General features: G+C 39.2%; 2 protein-coding genes and 1 long non-coding RNA gene across 5 annotated transcripts; 1 reads left to right on the top strand and 2 right to left on the bottom strand.

Annotated features, from left to right (window-relative positions):
• Positions 1-514: 514 nt before the first annotated feature.
• Positions 515-6,411, bottom strand: LOC130509861 (uncharacterized protein At4g10930-like). The gene is made up of 15 exons (XM_057006138.1): positions 6,275-6,411; positions 6,122-6,187; positions 5,789-5,874; positions 5,556-5,646; positions 5,413-5,462; positions 5,163-5,232; positions 4,978-5,087; positions 4,497-4,562; positions 3,848-4,242; positions 3,667-3,720; positions 3,455-3,530; positions 2,305-3,355; positions 2,142-2,216; positions 1,061-2,062; positions 515-969 (listed from the first exon to the last, which is right to left on the bottom strand). The coding sequence occupies exons 2-15, from the start codon at positions 6,182-6,184 to the stop codon at positions 727-729; spliced, it is 3,432 nt and encodes a 1,143-aa protein (XP_056862118.1). The 5' UTR covers positions 6,185-6,187; positions 6,275-6,411; the 3' UTR covers positions 515-726.
• Positions 6,412-6,601: 190 nt separating this feature from the next.
• On the top strand, positions 6,602-8,492 carry LOC108846513 (uncharacterized). The gene is made up of 5 exons (XR_001948665.2): positions 6,602-7,094; positions 7,172-7,279; positions 7,366-7,416; positions 7,593-7,653; positions 7,822-8,492. It is a non-coding gene; the product is annotated as an uncharacterized LOC108846513 (long non-coding RNA).
• Positions 8,493-10,205: 1,713 nt separating this feature from the next.
• On the bottom strand, positions 10,206-12,437 carry LOC108844739 (uncharacterized). Of its 3 annotated transcripts, none has more exons than XM_057006140.1 (7): positions 12,258-12,437; positions 12,090-12,159; positions 11,933-12,003; positions 11,760-11,846; positions 11,583-11,665; positions 10,995-11,049; positions 10,206-10,672 (listed from the first exon to the last, which is right to left on the bottom strand). In XM_057006140.1, the coding sequence occupies exons 2-7, from the start codon at positions 12,157-12,159 to the stop codon at positions 10,451-10,453; spliced, it is 588 nt and encodes a 195-aa protein (XP_056862120.1). In that variant the 5' UTR covers positions 12,258-12,437; the 3' UTR covers positions 10,206-10,450. The 3 variants fall into 3 exon arrangements, with proteins under 3 accessions (XP_056862120.1, XP_056862119.1, XP_018473537.2); XM_057006139.1 differs by having other exon boundaries at positions 10,206-10,675; positions 12,249-12,434; XM_018618035.2 differs by having other exon boundaries at positions 10,206-10,675; positions 12,258-12,432.
• Between the last annotated feature and the right edge of the window lie 276 nt (positions 12,438-12,713).

The raw sequence follows: 12,713 nt of genomic DNA, 5'->3' as shown, positions 1-12,713 counted from the left end.
ACCTGAAAAGATCCTAATATTAGATTTGTACCATCCGTAAATCACATTGAGTAACCAATTTTGAACCGAACAAGTAACTAAGCATTTACTAGATTCAACAATAAGAGGCTGCGCCAATGTTCCTTTTTATGTGCGAGTAGGCAGCGTCAGTGTTCTGTCATAAATCCCAGAGACAAAACAGAAATTAGGAGGTAAACTAAAGAAAGTTTGGCTTATTATGAATTTCGTTTGGCTTATTATGAATTTCTGTTACTAGTTTTGTTTTCATTTTCTTGGAAAGAAAGTTATAACCTTACCAATATAAACCAAAAATTTAAACTGAATTAGTCATCAAACTAATCAAATTTCAGTACTATGATAAAGTTAAGAAAATGCTAAATTTTCGTTCAGTTCATCAACATTTTGTGCTTAACTAAACGAAAACGAATAATTGAAACGAACGGCCGTTTGGACTGGAACCCGCAGCCTATTCGCAAACGTTTAACTAAATGAAATACCTTTTAAGTTCTAAAACTGACAAATGAGAATATTCTCTTCCATGTGATAAATATAACTTCTCATCTTCAATTTTTTTTTTCCAGACCTGCGTTCTAACGTAGTGGCCTGAGAGAAGACATAATCTCCAACTCGTGGAGAAGACAAAAGATAGATAACTTAAAAGTCTATTTACGTTTTTAATACTGAACTATTTCTTTCCTTGGTCAATCTTATTTACGCATCTGATTGTCACTTGCACTTGTCCTTGTTGTGAGCTCCGGTGGCAGAAGAAGAAGCGGCTGCTTCAACATATTGCTCGGCAAGTCTCTTAATCTTGTCGCCCTCCTTGATCAAGAAGTTAGCACTCTTGGCTTTGCTATGATACTTCATCACTTTCTCTCTGGTTTTCGTCACTGCCCATTTGTATTGATCCACGTTTATCACTCTGCTCTTACACAGTGGTCTGATATGTTCTTTGATGTATGCTTCGACCTATAAAAGAACAAAAGCAAGAGACAAAAAGGTAATCAAACACATGAAATGAGCAACTTTGACTTGAGAAAATTCACATAGCTTTTATTACCTTCTTGATGATGGCGTCACTGATCCCATCATCTTTGCTTTTCTCTTCTTTAGAAGGCTTCTCGCTTGGATTACAGTTTGGGATCCTTTTGGGAAGTTTCTTCTCTTGAACGGAAGACTTGTCGAAGTTTGAAGCGATGAACTCCCTGTGCGTGTTGCTCTCACACTCTGAATCAGGTGCTTTAGCTTGAAGACCGTTATCCGCAGATCCTTCAATGAGAGGTTTCTCAACTAGTTTCTCTGTCCCAGGTCCGTACAGTTCTTCACATTCAGCTAAAGAAAGGATCTGTCCTCCCTCGCCCTCAGCCTCAGCCTCGGGTACAGGCTCCATAGGAACAAAGCTCTTCCCATCTTCTTCACCATTTGTTGTCCCTTCCTGGTTTATTATTGGTTCTTCATTCCCCAAGACCTCAGATTGATTTAGAACTTTCTCAGGCTGAACAGTGGATAAAACTACCTTCACCTTAGTCAAACCTTCATCCGGCTGTGTCTCTGCTGCTTTTGTAGCCTTTGTAGCACCAATATAGTCTTCGTCATCCAACTCATACTCAAAATCCCCAAAGATGTCTGTATCAGGAACTGAACCAATGTCCAGTACATTATCTGGGCCTACCTCCCTAGCTTTGTCTTCTTTATCTGGAGGAACTTCTGATGAACGGTTCGGGCTGTTTGGTGGTGAATCAACAAGACCTGCTGCTCTGAGCGCTTGAAGGACGGCAAGATCATCTGAATTTTTATCATCAACATGTTCTGTTCCGTTATTAGACAGTGGTGCTGAAGTATTTGGTTCTACAGCATTACTGTCCATCGCTTTGCTCTCCGAATGGTGCAGTACTTCTTGTGAGCATAGATTCAGATACACAACTTTGCTACTTGATTTGTCAGCGATCACTTTCTCAATATTTATAGCATCAGCAACGGCTAGTTCTGTCGCTGCACTTCTTCGAATTTCCAAAAGATTTTCTTTCTTCAATAAATATTCTGTCAAGCGATATAATTGTGCCTGCAGCAAGAGTGATTCGCTTATGAACAAAAACAACAATGAATTAAAAAAAAAAATAAGTAAAATGGTATTCACGAACCTGCCTAACTGCAACAGGAACTTTATTATGGCGACTGGTCGCAAGGCTTGGCCTCATATCAGCTGGAAGTTGAGCCTGATAGCAATCGTAGAAACAAATAAGCAACAATTTCAAAACAACAGATATGTAAAAGCTGACAAGACAAGGGCCGAGAATCACACACCAACAATGGATAACTCCCTTTGAGCTCAGGAGAGCCTTCTTTGTCTTCGCTCGAGTTGCTCCCTGCTAAAGCTTTCTTTCTTGCAAGAACCTGCAATGCCCATTTCCTTTTGTCTTTCTTCAGCTCATCTGGATTCTCGAAAATAGGCGGTTTGCTTCCCGAGTTTATTTTTGATCCAGCAGCATTTGAGCTGCTCCCCTTGACATCACTGCTCTTTGGTAAGGTCTTATCCACTCCTGTGGTTTTTGCATTGTTTTGAGAGATCCCCGTTTCTTTTGCTCCCACAAGAGGTTTGATATCATGATTTCTCGGGAACACAGAGGTATCTGCCAAATATAATCTGGAGAGAATAGGATCTGAAGCCTGTGGGGCTTCAGATGAAACGTTTGTCTCGGCGTCGGCTGGTTTCTTCTTCAAGAGGCTAAGAACAGACTTCAGAGTCTCAATTTTCTCAGGCTTTCCAGCTTTCATGCACCGATGCTTCCAGAACTCGACTTCACAGTCCCGATGCCATGCACTTTTCCGCTTCCCATTTGAATCTGCATAGATTTTCTTAGTGAGATTCTCTCGGACTTTTCCTTTCTGCAGCATCAGCTTCTTTGCCTTCAATGCCAGAGCCGGAAGTTTTCTAGGTGCTTCATCCGTTTTGGAACCTGCAACAGCAGCTCTGAAGGCGGCCAAGAGTTTTGGATCAAATTGGTCTTTTCTGATGTCTTCCACTGATTTATTACGAACGGCCTCTCTTATTTCTTTCCTTAGTTTCTCAACCAGAACCAATGACTCTTTCTCATCTTCCGGTGTCTTCTTAATCTTCTTTACTCTCAAACCAACAGCATTCTCTCCTTCTGAAGACTTATCCGTAGTCTTTGGAAGCGTGGGTTTCTTTTTACTCCCAAATCCTTTAACAATGCTGAATATATCAACAGGTGTATTGTTTGAAAGGGATATGCTCTCGTGCTGAATGGTAGCTTTTTCTTCTATTTCCTCTAGCTTTGGTTTAACGAGACGTTCTGCAATCTCAGCCTTAGTTTTCGAATTGTCATCATCACCACTGGTAAAAAAGATGACACACGTTCAAACATTTGTGCACGAATCAGAGTAAAGAGGAAATGATGGTACCAAGAAAAGAAGTTACATCTGTGAAACTAACCTGCAGTCTGAATGTTTTCTCTTTAAACTGGCAACACTAGCAACATCTGAATTGGAAACGGCTGTACTGGAAAGAGCTGGCAAACATAATACATCATGCAGAACAATGTTAAACTGTGCAGATGCAGGTAATGATCCAATTGCATTAAGCCATACAAAAAGAAAAAGAAAGCAGAAGATAAACATGACAACAAAGGAAAGTATGTTTCTCACATTTCTCAACATTGACCGGGAGACACTCCTTCTCTTCAAGTCCTGTAAGGAGGTCTACAATTGCATAAAAGGAAAAATTAACACTCCCCGCAGCAACACGGAACAAATCATATTCAGAATCTATACGTGAAAAGAACGTACAACTATGCCTCAGAGGAAATTGTAATACTAATCAATGTACCTGTTCTGTTCTCCATGTGTGCAGCAACGAGAGGCTGATTTGAATCAGATGATAAATTATGTGGTAAGGACTGTGTGAACTCCGATTTTCCTGGGGCCTCCTCTGTATTTTCCTTCCTACAACATGTTTCCAGCTGCGAGTTATCAGGATCTCCGTACACCGTAGCTTGGACTAACGATGCAGTGGCATCACTTGGTTTCATAGGCCACTCGTCTCCTTTGACTGTTGATACGACAAGAGCTGTCTCGCCATCATCAGCAACTGTGACTGAAAAATTTCCAGAGTAAATAGCCTCGACTGAGCATCCGCTATTTGTGCTTTCAGGAATCTCCATGGGATTTGTTGTCTCCATTGGTGAAGCATCAGATTCAAGTGTTTTTTCACTTGAGAGACACCTGTTCACACACAACAGGACGAGAGACTATGACAACATAGCTAAAAAACATAGAGAATATGGCTAAGTATTTAGGTTTTACTCAGATTTGGTTATCTGTATCTTTCTATTTAGCAAATAAGTGAAAAGCTGGAAGCTCTCCCATAAAAATGACTGCCTATGCCTAATCGGCTAATACTAACAGACACAATGAAATGAATTATATATCAAATCGTAATTTATGCAGTCATAGTCAATATATGGAATGGAACCTACCTCGGACATACCCATGTATCCTCTGATGCGATTTCCAGATCAAAACCCACACAAATAGCATGATACCTGTTGGCACATAGAGAAATATAACAATCAGAAGGTAACTTTTATGATCAAACTATAATACCCTTTAAGAATGCTCTAAAGATGAACAATCTAGAACAATAGAAAGGTAAGAACATGCACGTGCAAGATTACAAGGACCAGTATTTTTGTTGTTTTACATATCATATAATAAATTTCCTTCTTGCAATGGTGATCATTAAGAACCGGTAGAGAAACTAAGCTATAAACACAATTATCGTTATCTAAAAGCACAGAAGAAACAAACATTATATGGCAATGTAACAACTTAGATATCACCAGAAGTTCACCGGAGCAAGGAACTTCAGTGATCAAACAAAAGAAAGTAAAAGAACCAACATGACACATTACAAATAAGAAACAGGCCATGAATAAGGTTCAACAGGTAAATAGTTACCATGTGTCACAAGAATCACAAGCAATTGATGTATCGAGGTTTGAATCCTCTCCAATGTAATTGAAGGTGTTACGGATCTTGCAGAGATCTCCATCTAAACAGATAACTGCCTACAAAATGAGTACGAAAGGTTAAAAACGTAGTTTGTAGTAACTTGGAAAAGGCATATACATGATAATACTTACATTTTCGTCAATATAGTGTGAAGGAGAAGAGAGAGCGTCAGTCTCCTCCTCAACAGACCAATCTTCATCTCTGCATGTATTTGATAGTTAAGCTTAACCTCAGCAAACACAACAGTCTTTCCAGCATATACAATAATCTATGTTACATATTTTTATTTTCAGCATGTCATTTAGTATCTCTATTCATGATAAGCCACTCAACAAAGACACCAGTTAGATTGTTAAGGAAAGAGAAGCATGAAAATAGTACCCTGATAGCGAAACCTCATCAACCTTGCTGCTTTCACCTGAATCATTCACCTTCACAATCAAACAAAAACACATTAGCTAAACCAATAGATCCACTTACAAAAGTTATGAGATAAAAAAAGGAACAGATATGAGAATTCTTACAGGGACACATGTAATCAACTGAAACTCTCTCTGACATAAAGGGCAGAGGTTCATAATGGAAGACCAATTATCAATGCATTCAAAGCAGAACCTGAAGTTTATCAGACACAGACAAAAATTATCAGTCTGCTGCTTGACACACATTGCGTTAGCACACAAAGCAGTGAGGTGAGGAAACTCTAAGGACTCTAAGAAAAGATAGAGAGCTAAAAGGAAATAAGCAATAAAATTACCAGTGCTGACAACAATCAAGAAGGCCTCTATCAACAATGATGTCCATGCAAATCCCACATCTTTCCCCTTCAAATCCACCCATATCCTGTTCCAAAACAAACTTTTTAAAAAAATCAAAACCGAGAAACTTTATAATGCACAACACACAGTTACTTTATAAAGATCCCTAGTTTTTTTATTATAATGCTTTAAGCAGCAGTTTATGTTGATGATTATAACTCTGAAGCTACATATACAAGTGTTGTGCAGGAGAATCATTCAAAAGTAGGACCCATGATTAGGTCAACCAAAAGCGACGAAAGTAGCCCTAAAAAGTCCAGGATTACACTAACATTATGTTCAACTTCACCAGCTTCGTCTTCAACCAAGTTCCCAGCCTCAAAATCCAGCTCCATTTTCTGAAAAACAAAACACAAAGAAAGTGATCAAAGACGAAATCGATTTCCTCCGACGAAAAGTTCTTAAAACTGCAGAATCCACCTAACCTCGAGGATCAGAAACTACGAAACCCTAGAGAGACTCAATCTCAGAACCTTTCTTTCTTTCACCCAGGATGAAATTAAAAATATCTTCCGAGGAAATTGATTAAGAAAAAGGTGAAGTTTCTTTCTCTCCCCCCAAGGGCAAAACTGGAAAGAGGTGTGAAATTTCACGGAGGGAGAAGATGACGTCACCTCCAATACAGACTTTGATAAAATGAAACTACAGTGTTGTTCGTTTGGTTGCCGCAGGTCCGGCGTCTGCGTCTGCGGCAATGATTTTCGCACAAAGCTTGTTCGTTTCATCGACGTAGGTACCTGCGTCGGCGTCGGCGTCTAGACGCAGCGTCCAGCGTCAAGACGCCGAGAAAACCAGCGGCCGCGTCAAAAGATCTGCGTTTTTTTACCCTATTTATAATTTTACCCTTAACCTAATTTATTATTTACAAAAAAAACTAACATATTTGACGCAGCCGCCTCCTTTTGACGCAACTTCATCTCTCTCGATCTCTTCTCACAGACCTCTCATCTCGATCTCCATCTCTTTGCGATCTCCATCTCATCTCGATCTCCATCTCTCTCCAACTCCATCTCACTCTCCATCTCGACTCTCTCTCCATCTCGTGCTCTCACTCCATCTTGTGCCCTCACTCTCCATCTCGTGCTCTCACTCTCCATCTCACTCTCCATCTCGACTCTCTCTCCATCTCGTGCTCTCTGACACAAACCCATCTCAAGTTCTCTCTCAATCTCCGAAGCAGACCCATCTATGAGCTCTCTCTCTTGAACCTAACTTGGTGGAAGCCATCGGTTTAAGATTGACCCGGTAGGCGTTAATGTTGATGTTATATGCACTCTGTTTGTTCAATGAACTCTTACGTGAACTGTTAATGTTGTGTGCAGGACATTCAAAAGGGTTTAGACCTTGGTCTGGTGTCACCTGAGATTCTACAGAACTTCTTTGATCTAGAGCAATATCCTCTTATTGCAGAGCTTACACAGAGGTTCCAGGTACATCCATTGCAAAAAAAAAATACTTCAAGTAGTGTAGTAAGACTTTGTTTTTCGATTTTTATGATGTTCCTTTGTGGTTACAGGGTTTCAGAGAAAGGCTTTCTGTGTGTGTCTGTCTTTCACTGTCTTGTAAGGTAATAAGATGATGAATGTGTTGTGTGTGTGTTTGAGATTTTGATGCGTCTGTGTATATGGGTTTGTTGCTGTTGCAGAACTTGAATGAGATTTTGAATGATGTTTATTGAATAACACTTATAGCTTCACTAACCATGAGAACATGATCTTAATTGTTCTGGTTTTGGTTTTGCAGGATCGGAATCTCATCCAAGTAAACGAAGGTTATCAGACCAACTCTACTCCTCCATCTAAAGGTTCGTTTTCCTTTAAACTCTTGTTTTAAAAAAAATAAAAAATAAAAAAGAGCTTCCCTACAATACAAACTTGTTGTCGTGGTGATATTACTTTTTTTATTACAAGTCAGACAAATATATATGAAGTTCATCTTACATAAAGCTCATGTCTTTGTTGGGTTTTGCTAGTCAGAATGCAGAAGCATATAATGGTAGAAAAGGAGTTACAATGAATGTTCTCGCCATATGTAACTTCGATATGAAGTTCATATATGCATATGTCGGAGTACCTGGTAGAGCACATGATTCAAAGGTCTTGACTCATTGTGCGAGGAATGAGGCTTCTTTCCCACATCCTCCTCCTGAAAAGTACTACCTAGTTGATTCCGGATACTCGACCAGGGCAGGGTATCTTGGTCCGCATCGTAATATGCGATATCATATTCCTCAATTTCAGAGAGGAGGACCACCAGTTAGTGCACGAGAGCTGTTTAACAAAAGGCATTCAAGTCTGCGATCATACATTGAGAGGACATTTGGAGTATGGAAAGCAAAATGGAGGATTTTGGACCGTAAGCATCCAAAGTATGGTCTGGTCAAGTGGATTAAGTTGGTGACAGCGACGATGGCGTTGACAGAAGGTGATGATGATGATGGTGGTGGACATTATTGAATATGAACCGAGAGGTGATACATCAATGGAGGCTTTGCGTGATAACATCACAAATGGATTTGGTAGAGGTCGTTTACCATATTAAATCATGTTTTAGTTAATGATTTGATTTTTTTTAAGACTTGCTGTAATAATTTTTTTTATCAACCAACTTAATTTCATGTTTCTTTTATCTGTAAAACATATTTGCCTTATTTGTTTGAAATGATAATTTCGAAAATTAAATGTATGATTTTATCATATTTACTTCAATATAATTTTTTTAATATGATTTGATGTATTATTTTTATTTTATTTAGCTTATAATTTATGACATCAAATATTTTTATATTTTTATATTTGACCAAAAAATTATTACCAATTAAACATAATATTCTTATGGATGTAAATATATTTAAACTACATTTTATTTATTTAAAATACAATTTTACAAATTTTTAAAAATAAAATATGAATAACAAATGAAAATAGTCGCAGCGTCAATCAAACGAACAACCCAAAACAGCGTCATGCGGCTGCGTCATGCGGCTGCGTCAATTTTCTGCGTCTTCGAAACGAACAACAATCAGCGTCGGCGTCGATGTCGGCGTCAGCGTCGGCGGCAACCAAACGAACATCAGATAAATGAGTTTGACGCAGTCGCTGACGCCGACGCTGACGCTGAAACCGGCGGCAACCAAACGAACAGGGCTTATGTCTACGTCTCGCTGAAGAATAAAATTTTCCGTTTATACAACGGAAGAAAGAAGGACCACATTATTCACCTTTCTTTCTGGGTTGACTAGTCTAACTTTCTGATTCATGTGGGCCATTTACGCGAACTCACGAATAAATTGAGCCCAACGTTGTAAAACTTGAATTCGATCCACATCACTTTAACTTATTTTTTTTTTTCAGCCCCGTATGTTTCTTTGAGTTCAAAAGACCCCGTCAAATTTTCTTCTTTTCGGAATCAACCCCATAGTTTTTCCTTTTTCTCTTTTTTTCCGCTTCTGATCAAATATTTGCCTCCTTGGTGGAAATAAACTATATTTTTACAACATTGTGTAAACTCATTTGCAAAATGTTTTTATGTGCATTTGTTGTTCTTTCAACTTTCCAAGCATCGAGCATTGTTTCTAGGTTACTCCGGTAACACATGTCTACGTGCCGACCATTCCGTACATTGTCGGCGAGGATGGCGTTAACGGCGTCTGTAGGATGTAACTGGCGTCGGAACAAGCCATATCCGGCGAGATGCACGGAACGGAAGCCATCCCTTGTACCTCCCTATCCCACAACAAGCCTCCATCGTCTCATTAAAACATGACCACAAACACACACACTACTAAGATTAAACCCCATATGAGAAGCCTCTTTCACATTTAGAGAGTTCCATGATCAGAAAACTCTGTGTATAGTATAGTCTATGGACACTCTTAGATAACTCTCGGTCTATGTGGAGTGTTCACAAGTGGACCTATGGACACTCTTAGCTGTCTGTGGAGTGTTTCTCAAATGTGATTAAAATGTTATTTTGATAGCTATAATTTTTTTTTTTGTTAATTGAGGATTGATATGGAAGTGTTGTTGCATACGGTAGAGTTGGTGGTTCTTGAGGATAGCCATATATAGCGCTTTCAAACACATGGCAATAGATAATGGATACGCCTCGAAGCTCACGGTTAAGCTGATCCACAGTGTATCTCATGACGAAGTTGAATTCCATAATCATGCTATTCACATCTTCTGCACACTCTCCCTTCTGGCTCCTGTATTTCTGCAACTAGTACGGTGCACATATCCAATCGGTGGCAACCCCATCGCCACCATCCTCCTCACTTTGACATTGTACATGGTCTGTGAAACAAACAGGATACTTCACTTATTGGTTGTGATCAAAGGGTGGCATATAACTCAATCATGAAGCAAACATATAACTCAGTGATCTTTAGGCCAAAATAGTCAATATCCAAATCCCTCCCTGACCAATGAACACACCAAGTACAACCAAGTTTCAATATCTCCTCTTCTGCTAGTCTTCAAGAAGAGAGAGAGAGAGAGAGATTCACAAATGAATGTTGTACACTAGTTCAAACACTGAATCCAAACCAAACTACATGAATAGCAAATATATATTCATCCGAACGCTGCGGATCACATAAATCAGTTGGGGAATCTTGTGGCTCTTCTGCCCCAGGGACGTTGCTGCTGCTGCTGTTGGTGGTACTGCAATCCAGCACCATTCTTGACTACATTGCCACCCTTTTCTGCAAACCTTTTCATTTTCATCCTCTCTTCCTTCATGTACGCAAACCGTGAGTCCAGCGTTTGAGGCCCTTGCCTCTGTCCTCCTCCATTTGCTTGCTTCTCCCCTATCTTCTCCCTCTGCTGCATTGTGTTTGCAGATTAAGGTCAATCAATCACTTTCAAAATCTCCTTTTGTTATGGATATGAAAATGTCATCGTAATGCTCAGACAACACACATACTGAATCTGTCCATTATTCATAGTTGGTCTTGAATAAGGAATTAAAGACCAGATGTTAAATATAGTTGGACTAGCATCAATCAAAATTTTAATTTCAATAACATTGATTTCTTTCTAAACTACGATCTCTCCGAGTTCGACTGTGTCTACCCTTACCAACAAAAACCAATACCACAAAGGTGAGCTAATGCTAACTAACATATAGATATGAATAGTTTACCTTGGCCACAAACCCTCTTGGTGCAGAACCATACTGAGCTGGTGGAGTAATGAACCTGCACAAAAGAAACAATGATGATCCGTCATGCAACAAATAACAATGAGATGTTTAATGATGAAGATCCTGACATCTGAATCCTCATGGTGTCCTACAAACTGTGCATCAACCCATTTAATGTCACAACAATAGACCAACAAATGCAAGTAAGATTCTTCAGAACGCAGCAAAAAGACATAACCTAACAATTAGGAGGCTGATAACACTAACACTAACTTGCTAAATCTGACAATAAAACACTGACTCAAGCAGTGACAGAGAAAGTCTTGAGCAAACTTCAAAAACCCAATGATAAGCAAGCAAAGACTCTGTTCAGCGAGCTTCTACTCCTTCCCTTAATTCCAATCTATCAGCGCATTAATTCTTAGTTACTGCTCTAAATACCCCCTTTAAATTCAAAAAAAAAACATGACTTTGATGCTACTTTGAACCAGGAGCTTATAAGCTTCTGGCATCAGAAACAATAGAATAGCAAAAAGAAGGAGCCCATGTTAATAAGCAAATCAGAGAATTATCAAGCAGTCTATAGACCTCGATTGATTCGTATTAGCAATGTTCGTTGTGACAGAAAAGTGGTTTCCTTGGAAACTTGACCTTCTCTTAGCAAAAGCACCCTGCAATTATGATATATAAAGTAAGAACATAAACACATAAGCAAAAAAAAAAACAAATCCAAATGACCAACAACAACAACAATACTAAACTAACCTGTCTAAGATCAGACCGTGAGTCCATATAACGCTGAGCTTTTACCGTACTGTTTCTGGCAGCACTATTAAAACTCTCCTTTTTATTCTGCCTCAAAACAAAAAGCAATCAGTGTTTAATAAAGAATCAAAAGATAAAAGCTTTGATTGAGAAGCTTAAAGACTACTAGTTACCGATGCTCTGTGTTTCTTGCCTTTATTGACATTATTATTGGTATTGCTCTTTGACATCTTGATAATGGCATCTGTGCTCACAAGAGATAAAAATGGTCATGAGCAACAAAGGATGCATCTTTGTTATAGAACGTAAAAAAAGAAACAAAAAACAAACCTAAAGACATGTCCATTTTCTTCTCCGTGAGAGCAACGGTCTCTGTAGTAATAAGCTTTTCACTCGCCATCTGCAAAATCACAACATTGGAGACGAACACAAATCAGACCAAACGAGATTTTGACTCGATTTGACGAATCAATGGAACAAAAGCTGAACTAGTTTGACCCGTGAAATGAAATCGTAGGGGGAAGTCGACTGTCAACAGTGAGAGAAAAGAAAAAGGTTTCTTTTTTCTTTCTCTGATTTAACGACGAGTGACACCGGAGATAACTGAGTCAACTCGTTGTACCTTTTAAGCAGAAACAGTATACTTATTTATCAACTGTGTGCGATCATACCAGCACTAATGCACCGGATCCCATCAGAACTCCGCAGTTAAGCGTGCTTGCACCCCTTTTTATTTCAGTCAAAACCGGTTATGATCTACTACGATCGACTAAACGGAGTCTTACACATACAGGAGTTAAGGAACCGAGCTTCACATGCCTACAACGACAGGCTTGGAAGATTAAGGCTCCGAGCAAGATGAAGCATTTTCTATGGCAGGTTATCTCGGGTTGCGTGGCAACGGCGGAGAGACTTACTTATAGACACCTGGGTACCGATAGGAGTTGTCCTAGA

This window comes from Raphanus sativus, chromosome 3, assembly GCF_000801105.2.
Source record: "Raphanus sativus cultivar WK10039 chromosome 3, ASM80110v3, whole genome shotgun sequence".
Lineage (NCBI taxonomy): Eukaryota > Viridiplantae > Streptophyta > Magnoliopsida > Brassicales > Brassicaceae > Raphanus > Raphanus sativus.
The sequence above is the reverse complement of the archived record's forward strand: the minus strand, read 5'-3'. Positions and strand labels throughout refer to the sequence as shown.